Below are 10,135 nucleotides of genomic sequence, written 5' to 3' on the forward strand. Positions count from 1 at the left end.
AAGCTGGTATTTTTCACTTAAGAAGAGCAGAAGAATTCATGCTGGTGTAACACAAGTGAATGTGGGTTTGCACTGTATGAACATGTTTCCTCTGAAAGAGATTTTGATTCCTTGAAAATGGCAAATGCCTGACTTAGCAAGAACAGCACTTATGGCACCAAGAGGATAAAAAGTAGAGAAAGTTCAGCAAACCTTAAAAACAAAAAAAAAAAAAAAAACAAAAAAAAAAAAAAAAAAAAAAAAAAAAAAAAAAAAACAAAACAAAACAAAAAAAAAACAACAACAACAAAAAAAAAACAACAAAAAAAAAAAAGCCAAAAAACCCTACTTGTCTTTGCCATAAACATTATGAATTTTTTGGTCATACACTTCCTTTCAGTTGAATTACGGTTCCTCCAGCCACTATTCATTTGCTAACTGGAACGCAATACTGGAAAACAACTAAAGTCATTAAGATTCCTGTCTTAGGGTAGCACAAAATTTATACACCCAGTGCATTTTAATGTTTAATAAAAAAAAAAAACCAAAACCCTGAAGGCCTTCTCCTTCCCATTGCAAACCTCAGAGCCATGAAGCCACCTGGATCCCCAAAATACAACATTTATCAAGCAGCAGTGCTCGGTGATAAAGGCACTGCAGCACAAAGGACTCACTGAAATCATTCCCATTGAGCCTGTTCTAGTATAGCACCTGAGAAAGTTCAAAAGCAATCACCAGAGACAGGGGAAACAAGCCCTAATTTCTCAGCCAATGATGTATCTGCCAGCCTGGGACTGAGTCATTCAGAACCTGCCCTCATTCAATATGCTCTAGATGGAAATTGTCCTCATTTAAGCCAAAAATGCCAACCTGCAAAAGGATGATTTATGTGCACACCAACAAATTACTTCCTCACCTACAAGTGGTGAGCCCACATGTATCACAAAAAAATTGCCAGGTTAGCAAACATGCAGTTGATGTTTACAGGAATGCTGATTTTTTTGTCTAGGTCTGATGTATCAAGCGATACTAAGTGGGAATGAAGCCACAAGGAACGAAGCTAGTACTGGGACTGAAGGCAGCACAAAGGATTAAAATTCATTTTTAGGCTAAGTATGGAGGATGACTGTGGTGAGATTAAAGAAACAATCCCATTTCAGCTGCAACATGGCACAGAATAACTTGTTCAAAAGTCACTCAGAATCGTAGGATGTTTGCTTTCTGCTAATATTTAGTTGCATTCTTAGGTTTCTGTGACTCCAGATTTTTTTCAGTCTGTTGCTGAGTTGGAGGTAGACCGCAGTTCTGAGAAGACAGAAGTTGCAAAGCCCTTGAAACCTCCCAATTCCAGAATGTGTTTCCTAAATGCTATGAATCATATTGTCTTCATTTCCTCTGCCGCACAATTTTCTGAGGAGGTTTACCTAAACTTTGCTTGGAGTTCTGCTTCTTTTTTTTTTTTTTTTAAATCTCATTTTTAAATGAGACAGGAAGAAGATTGCAGCTTTTTTTTCTCCTCCTACTCCTCTGGTACAAAAGCTGATGCTACTTTTTGTCCAGAAAGATGAAATTACCTCCAAAGCCAGGTTGCAATGTGAACTGTCACTTAGAACTGGGTTTCTTCCTGTATTTTTCTGCAAACGGTTGCAGTATGTCCACAAGTCAGGAGAAGGGCTGTCAGCACTAGCAAGTGAGTTTCACACTTCAGCCAGAAAGGTTCCAGAAAGCTGTAGAAGCTCATCTCAAGAAAAGTGTGTTTTGGCTGCTGTGTGACTGACGTGTAAGGCACTCGTTTGCTGCCCCATGCACCTCAGTCCTCTCACAGATAAACAATTTTTTTGCCAGCTTGCAGTTATGAATCACACACCTGAACTGGCTAAAACTGGCACATACCCCTTAAATAGTTCAACAGCTGCGGGTGTGGAAGTAGTTGTACCTCTCTGAAGCCTCTGAGTGCTTCACTACTGATCCCCAGTATGCAAATGGAGCAGAAACTGGGGGAAGAAAGACTATTTTTATTACAACCTGCCCTACAACTTCCCACTTTCCAGCTCCTCCCCAGCTCAAGGAATAATTGGAAATTTGGAGGTGGCCACCACAAGCTCACAAAAAGTGTCACCTACATCACACCAGGTAAAGGTCAGGCCGAACTCCCTGACTTCACAGAGGAATTGCTCCCCACCCTATTTTGACTACTGACTGGAAACAGCTGAGGATTCAAATCTTTACACTTTTTCCACCTTCACTTGCCTACATAAGTAGGCACAGAGTGTATTTTGAGACAGGGAAAAAAAAAAAAAAGAAAAAAAAAAAAAAAGAGAAGAAAAGAAGGATGTGGTTGGTTATGCCGCTTAAAAAACTGGTAAGGCACGGTCTGTATGAAAATGCTTTCGTGTTCTGTAGAACAACCTGGACTGAAGCAATGCTACTGATCTACTTGCTGGGGTTCAGGTAAAATAACTCCTATTTTAGTTATTGACTTTGATTTTTCCAATAACTTAATAGCAGCATTGACTGTAGACATTGTTTTTAAGCTGGTTAGATGATTGTTATTTTTAAAATTCAAATAATAAGATCAAATGTCATGTTGTTTAGCTTAGAGCAGAAAGATTGCTGATTTTGTGATAAATATAAATCTATTCTACTTTAATCAAAATACTTAGAATAAAAATGATAAGAAATTATCCCACTACAGATGAAATATATGGCAGGAATGGCACCTGCTGCTCATTGTTGTTCTGGGCCATCTTACTCTTCTCCAGTACATCCACAAGAGAATAACTTATATCTAACATGAGTAATATTCTAGGAAATAGATATAAACAAAGGATGCTTTTGCTAATTAAGTTTTCATGGATAAGAATACTCTTAGTGTAACATCTCTAATCTGTGCTCTCATACAGATTTGTGTGAATCCCAGCTAGAGCCAGATGAACTCGGACTCAAGCTGCAAACAGGAAACCATTCATGAATTCTGCTGTACTGAAAAAACAAAAAAAAAAAACAAAAAAAAAAAAAACAAACAAAAAAAAAAACCAAAAAAAACCCTAGTGGAGCTATTACTGTAAAACCTTGCTGTTCATTTCCTAGGTCAGAACACCTTTGCTCCTCACTAAGACACGAGCTCCTGCTATGGGGAAACCCAATTAATGTTTAATGAGTTCGGAGGAAATAGAAAATCCTCAGCAGGAGAAACTGAGAACAAATGGAGCAGCAATGACACAGAGGCTGGAACAGCTAAGACACACTCTCCTCAGTGCTGTTAATTACAGGTTCTTGTATTATCTTTTGGTTTCTAGAAGTTGTATGAAATAATCCTAAAGCCACAGGAGATTCCTTTAAAAAACCTGTTGAGGACAGAGAAATTTTCCTTAGAAGACTGAAAAAAACCAAACGTGGTGGAAGGTGGAAAGGAAGGAGTTGGAAAAACTAGATCCTGGCTTTAGTATTTGAAAGAAATATTGGAATCCCCTGCCAAAGAATCTGTTTGCAAGCGTGCAGAGCTCAAGTCAGTGGTAAGTAAAAATCTGCACAGATTAATCTGAGAATGACTGAAATAGAAGTAGTTTGACTTCCTCAGCAAAGGGAGATGAGGGTGTAGGAAGGAGAAACAGGCTTCACATACTACCTCTAAAGAAATCCTCATCAGCAGAGAATACATGAGCAGTGTGAAATCTCTGTATGATTAGTGAGTACCCACCGAGATTCTAATCAGTGCCTACTCTGTAGGAAAGATGTCTCTGGTACAGTGCAGCATCTTTCAGGATGAGTAATATCAGGTTTTTTACTAATAATTTGGACAATGCAGTAAAGATGATGCTTATGAAATGACTGCAAGGTTATTTGTCAATGAAAATGCTCAAGTGAACTCTGAACAAACACTACTTAGTCTGGAACAGTTGCGAACAATTCCCATGGAACACTCAAGATGTGAATTTTAAATTTGAGACACTAAAATGATAAAAACACACCAGGTTTTTGACAATCAGCCAACTATCAATTTAAAGGCTCTTTTCTTGAAATTAATAATTTTATGGAGTAATGCTACATGTAATTTGGTACCAAGGAATTCTAAAAAAAGGCATCCAGTGAACTGGAGATACAATAAAAGCAGCACCAAACCTCAGACTTTTAAGAGTCATTATGCACAATTTTCTGATGCATTTACAAAGTACAAGAAGTTCTGGGTTGACACTGGGGTGTTGTCACTACCCCAAAATATTTCATGTCTTCTGATTTTTCCCCAGGTAGGTAGATGAGTGCCCTTGGTCACAGGACACCCATGCTCACACTCCGGCTTGTGTTCCCATGTCCTGTTTCCTGTCCTGCCCCTCGGTGACAGCAGCATCTGCCCAGAGAGATCCCTTGTACACATGGTACCAATTCAGCTCAACCCAACTCAGAGAGGTGACTTTCTCACCTCTCACAGACCACAAACACATGATTTCCTAAGTAGCTGCCACATGTTACTGGCTCAAATGGGTTGATTTAACCTCAACCTGATGACCAAACCAAGGTTTTCTGTTTGCTCTCATTTCTGGCAGATAAATCCACTGACAACATCCAGCTTTTCTAAAAGTTGACAACGCTGTGACAGCCCAGCTCACGTGGCTCTGTCCACCTCTCTGCCACTCTCCCTCCTACAGCGGGGTCACACAGCCAGGACAGTTTCAGTGCTGAGCATCCCCTTTGTAACCCCCATCCAGTCTGTTTGGAGTTCTCATCAGCTTTCAGGCAACCATTTGCCTACCTACTGAACAGCCCTTGTTCTGAACTCAGTTTTTTCTAGTGCTATTCACTTGTTTCTAGGACACTTTACTGAAATGCAAGTGTCTAAAATCCTCAGTCTTTCCCTTATATGAAAAAGCAGATACTTCATCAAAGATAAGGGTCTGGTAAGAGCTCTCAAATACTTATTTAGCAGTTTTTTTAAAAAATCTGTGTGAAGCTTAGACTCAACAATTACAGAATTGCTTTAATCACATTTGACACTCTTTCCTTCAACAGATAGACTAGATTGAAGCCTTTCCAGCCACACTTATAACAGCCATACTTCATAACAATTGCTGAGCTGGACCTTCAGCTTTATGTGCCTGTTCTTTCTATAGTCTGAGCTGGAAAATAACTGTTTCACTAATAGGAACATGTTAATCTCTGTGTTCAGATACAGTTATTTCCATTATCACTCACTGATTTCTACAAGCCATCCCACCTCTGACCTCCAACACAATGTCAGCATTCCTATGAAATTAGTGGTATAAGAGTTGGCAAAATGCAAGGCTATCTCCTCAGCTGTTCTCTGTTTCTCTATTTAAAAAAAAATATTTTATTTTAGCCAGGCAAAAACAAACAAACAAACAAACAAACAAACAAACAAAAAACCCCAATAGCTTTCACTAGTTGGTTTACTAGTTGCAAACTTAGCAAAGTTTGGCTCCATTTGGCAGTGTTTAAGAGTTGTCATTTTTCATCCTCCAATGCAAAGATTCTTCTCTTGGTCTAATTCTTAAAATATCTTCACTTTCTCCTAAAATTTCTTTTGAGCTATTTGGTTGGCTGAACTGGACTGGGAACTTCAACTACCAAATTCTTCTCCTTTATTAGGACTTTTTGTGGTTTTGATTTAAAGAGCTTCTAAAATCACTTCTAAGCATAAAAATCACTTTTAAAAGCACTTCTAAGGCAGAGTTTGTTAAAGCATATGTATATTTTTAAGAACAGTGATAACATTTAAGACAAATTGTTTAAAGAATTTCATTATGAAGATGTCATGGCTTCCACTTGCTAATCTTTGCTGGATTATCTAAAATAATCAGTTAAATTTTGAAGTGCAACCCCCAAATTTAAACAATACTAAAAATTAAGCACAAGTGAAAAAACATGCTTACTCATTTTGCACCTAGATAAAAGATCAGTCTTCTTAGGTTGACCTTTTGAAATACTGCATTGGATATAAGAACTGTATAAAACTAAAATATCATATAAATGTGGGTACAGTAAAAGCACATCAGCAAAAGCTACTGATGAGAACATGGGAATTCAGATATAGGGGTAAAATCCCAGCTCCCAGATCAACATACCTTAATATGGAATAATAATTTCATTAATTTCTGTGTAGCAACAAAACTAAGCATAAGTGTTAGGGACATTTCAGCAGGTGTACAAATTATTAAAGTAATCATTTGAGTTTTTGAAAATATGTGTTTGAAGGAGTCAGTCTCTTCAATACCTGAATGGGATAATATTACATGGGATGGTAATCAGCGGGTGCTGACTACCTTCCTCTGAGCATCAAACTCCCTTGTAACATATCAAGCCAGTCAAATTGGAAATAGAAAGCTATGTGCTTGAAAGGTTTCACTTTCCATAATAGACAAAGGCTGACCAAGTGTCCAGCTCAGAACCAAAAAAAATCTAGAATTGTGTTTGAAGGTGTCTTGGTTTGGCTTTATCATGGCATTGACTTTGAGTCTTACACATTTCCAACCCGCTCTCTTTGTCATTTCAGTGGGAAAATGACCAGCAGTGAGAACTGCAGTTTTACAGACATTGATCGCTTGGCATGGACTGTGCAGCTGGGGATGTCTATCCCCACCTTCATCCTCGGGCTGATTCTCAACAGCCTGGCCCTGATTGTGCTCTGCTGCTTCTCGAGAAAGCAGACCAAGACCTCCGTGTACATGATCAATCTGGTGCTGGCAGACATCCTGCTGCTCCTCTCGCTGCCACCAAAGCTGTACTACTCTGTCAACAAGGTGCCTGGGCTGCTATGCTCCTTCATACAGGCTCCTTACTTTGTCAACACCTACACCAGCATCTTCATCATTGTCTGCATCACCGTGGACAGGTACATCTGCATAAGGCACCCTTTTGAAGGTCGAGCTAACCAATCCCCCAGGTGGGCTGTCTTGATTTGCTGCTTCATCTGGGCAGTGGCTTGGATCTGCAGCAGCCCCATTTATGTCTTTCACAAGAAGGAATCTATTAAATGCTTTCACAACATGTCGGAGCAGACATGGAGCGTCCCCTACATTGTTTCTGTGGAAATATTTGGGTTTCTGATGCCACTTGCAGTGATGCTTTTCTGCTCTGCTCAAACCATCTGGATTCTTCTGAATCACAAAAAGAATGTAGAAGAAAGTGGCTCCTTGCGAGTAATTGTCATCAACCTTGTGGTGTTCTTGGTGTGCTTCACACCCGTCCACCTCGGGATCTGCCTGCAGTGCCTGGTGAGGCAGCACGTGATCGTGGGCTGCAGAATGAAGCAGACCATCAGCCTGTTCCTCCAGGTGTCCATGACATTTGCCAACCTGAACTGCTGCCTCGATGCCATCTTCTACTATTTTGCCGCAAAGGAATTCTGTAAGAGAGCACACCTGAAAAGGGTCATTGAGCTGTGTCCTGTGTTTAAGCCCTGTGCCCTGCGCTGGACCTGCCAGCAGTGGGATAATGCCCCTTGCCAGGACACTGACAGTGTTATGCCTGACATGACAACAACAGCGTCATAGGGAGGAGGACAATGTTTTTCCAGGGAAAGCAAATCTGTTCCATATTTTCCTTCCCTTTAAAGAAGAAGGAGAAAAAAGTTAGATTAAGGAACCAGCATTAGCAAAGTGACAGACTGACACTGAAAGAAGCATTAGCCTTGACAGCATCTACAAAATGTGAAAAGCTTGCCAGAGGAAAACCAACCACATCATGGGAATGTCTTTTAACATCAGCTTTTCTCATAGCTGCACCAGTTTTCCTTCTACATACGTGATCAGAAAGGTGTTGTTAAGAGCAGGTACAGAAATTCATAACCTTTCTAATTTAGAAGGTATCTTGGCAGTTAAAAGCAGTATCCAGCCAGAAGTCTCACTCTGCAGAAAGTCACTGTTGGAGCTCCTCTGCTTTGGACAGCTTGGCCAGCCTGGAACAGCAGTGAATTCTCTCTCCTGAGAGCATCGCAGATTGCTCAGGGCTGTTGTGAGGGACAGCAGTTTTTGCTCTTTCATGGAGGACATGCTGCCCAGAACAGAAATCCAAGGGACTGCCTCAGGTACCAGCCATTCCTGAGCGACAAAATTCCCTGATTACAAGTGCTGAGAAACCACCATGGCTTTCTCCTGCAATTTTAGAACAGGTTTTGCCCATGTAAATCAAAACAACCCATTCAAATATGAGGCTTAGAGAAAGACTGAATGTGTTGAAATGTGTTTCTACATCAGTGCATTTCTATCAAAGATATAAAACATGTATGACATTCTTCTTCCTGTCTTCTCATTCCTTCTTGGAGCAGAGAATTAAGAAAGCAAGCCCTACATGACAGAAGATTGAGGGGTGATTGATATTCTCCTCTCTCCCAGCTAGAAGACTGGACCAGCTCTATCCAGCTCATTCCTTAGAGAAGTCCTTCTAGCCTGTACTGTACTCTTCTTTAAACATCTCTGGGCTTGCCTGAACCCTTCAGGTCAGCACTTCTGGCTTGTCACCACCCTAATGCCATTTGCAAGTTTGGATCTGACTCTAATATAAAGGTTTTTTGTTGCAATTTAAGCGAAGCATTCCTTGTACCCTTATCTGGACATGGTTGGTGCTCATAACCAGAAACATTTTCACAGAAAGAAATAATTTTCATCACTTTTCTAAAACAGCTGTGAAAAACTGCTGGTAGTCAAGTTTCTGGGGCAGTTTCTTTATTCAAAATGTGAAAAGAAATTACCTTCTATCTGTGTGAGATTAAAAAGAAAGGGATCCAGTTTTGAAAATACAATTTGCTGTCCATCAATTTCCATAGAAATGATTGACTGTTCAAGTAGGCAGCTGCACATATCTTAGAGTGGGCCTAACATGAACATTTTAAAACTTGTTAGTACTAAAACTATGACCACAACTGAGGCGAAGAAAGGTTTTAATCATCATCTTCTCTGCTTTCTGTAAAGGTGCAAGAGGAAGAGCTTTTCAAAGCAGTAGATTTTCTAAACATTTGTTACTGCCTTGAGCACTCAGAAACTCACAGATTTTCAATGTGGGTTAACCTTTCTTCTTTGCACCTTTCACATGACTTTGCATACAAAATGTGTGTGTGAGAAAGAAGTTTTACTAAATGAACTGTACATGTGAAGTGTAAGATTTGAAAATACATTTTAATTTCCCAATTTGACAGCAGGATGTAATTCTCCTCTACCCGCACTAGCTGCCTAAAAATTATTTGGCAGCAGCAACTGTGACCCATCACATGAGGCTGGGATTATTAAAGTCAGGGCTAATTAAGCTGCAATAATGAGCAGTGGTGGGAGCCAGCATAAACTACTGCTCTCAAGGCTCAGTCTGCTCCTGGCTGCAAACCCAGACTACAAAATCTGGAAGTTAAACTGGACTGTTTTCTTCCAATGTAGTGCCACCAGTGCCACTTCTTTGTTGGTCTAAAGTGTTTTTATGTGTAATTTCATTTGTCCAAATTTTGCCTGTTGTGTAAGTAAATGAGAGCAGCCTCACTAAGTGTGCTTGAAATTTGAGAAATGAAATTAAATTGAAATGAAATTAAGAGAAAGAAGGAAGTAAGCCCAGCAGTGTTGATTTTACAGCCTGTTACAGCAGTGCTATTTTTTAGCACATAAAAGCACAAGTCTTTTAAGCAAGAAGGTGTTACTTTCAGTTCACTGCTTTTCAAGATGAACTTATATTCAAATAATACACTTAAGTCCTGATTTTGACCTGCAGCTAAGAATACAGTTCTTTCTAAACCAGAATTTTACACACAGGCTCCTGTGGGAAAAACAGTGTTAACTCTGGAGCATCTCCAGTTGTATTTTTATACCAGGATAAAGTAATAAAAATCCTTCTGCAGCTTGAGAAGATACACTGCAATGCTGATGATGAATAAAACTGAAAAGCATTTCACATTTTAAAAACCCAGATCTTCCTAACCTGATACACAGGTTCAGTGCAACAGAAGTGGTTTCTTCTCTCTTCATGTTATTCTTAATACACAGAAAAGTGATGGAAACCTGAATGTGAACCCCTCACATATTCAGGTCTCTTCCCACTGCCTCAGTTGTACTATAAAGTCAAAGAAGCACTGCTTTAGTGGGGGGGGGGAGTGTGTGTGTGTGTGTGTGCTGGGGAATCAAGTGCTAACCAGAAACACCAAAAACAATGCCTTTAAAAATTG

General features: G+C 39.7%; 1 protein-coding gene across 2 annotated transcripts; it reads left to right on the forward strand.

Annotated features, from left to right (window-relative positions):
• The first annotated feature begins 2,012 nt into the window (after positions 1-2,012).
• On the forward strand, positions 2,013-7,731 carry GPR55 (G protein-coupled receptor 55). Of its 2 annotated transcripts, XM_083868185.1 has the most exons (3): positions 2,013-2,430; positions 3,279-3,494; positions 6,488-7,731. In XM_083868185.1, the coding sequence occupies exon 3, from the start codon at positions 6,495-6,497 to the stop codon at positions 7,485-7,487; it is 993 nt and encodes a 330-aa protein (XP_083724311.1). In that variant the 5' UTR covers positions 2,013-2,430; positions 3,279-3,494; positions 6,488-6,494; the 3' UTR covers positions 7,488-7,731. The 2 variants fall into 2 exon arrangements, with proteins under 2 accessions (XP_083724311.1, XP_083724310.1); XM_083868184.1 differs by lacking the exon at positions 3,279-3,494.
• Positions 7,732-10,135: the final 2,404 nt, after the last annotated feature.

This window comes from Zosterops lateralis, assembly GCF_965231275.1.
Source record: "Zosterops lateralis genome assembly, chromosome: 10".
Lineage (NCBI taxonomy): Eukaryota > Metazoa > Chordata > Aves > Passeriformes > Zosteropidae > Zosterops > Zosterops lateralis.

What these genes read in the sequence shown, in the direction of transcription:
- GPR55 (XM_083868184.1), top strand. Translation starts at nt 2,312, where the DNA reads ATGTGGTTGGTTATGCCGCTTAAAAAACTGGTAAGGCACGGTCTGTAT. An exon ending in ATCTACTTGCTGGGGTTCAG is followed by an intron (nt 2,431 to 6,487) that starts GTAAAATAACTC and finishes TTGTCATTTCAG; the next exon opens with TGGGAAAATGACCAGCAGTG.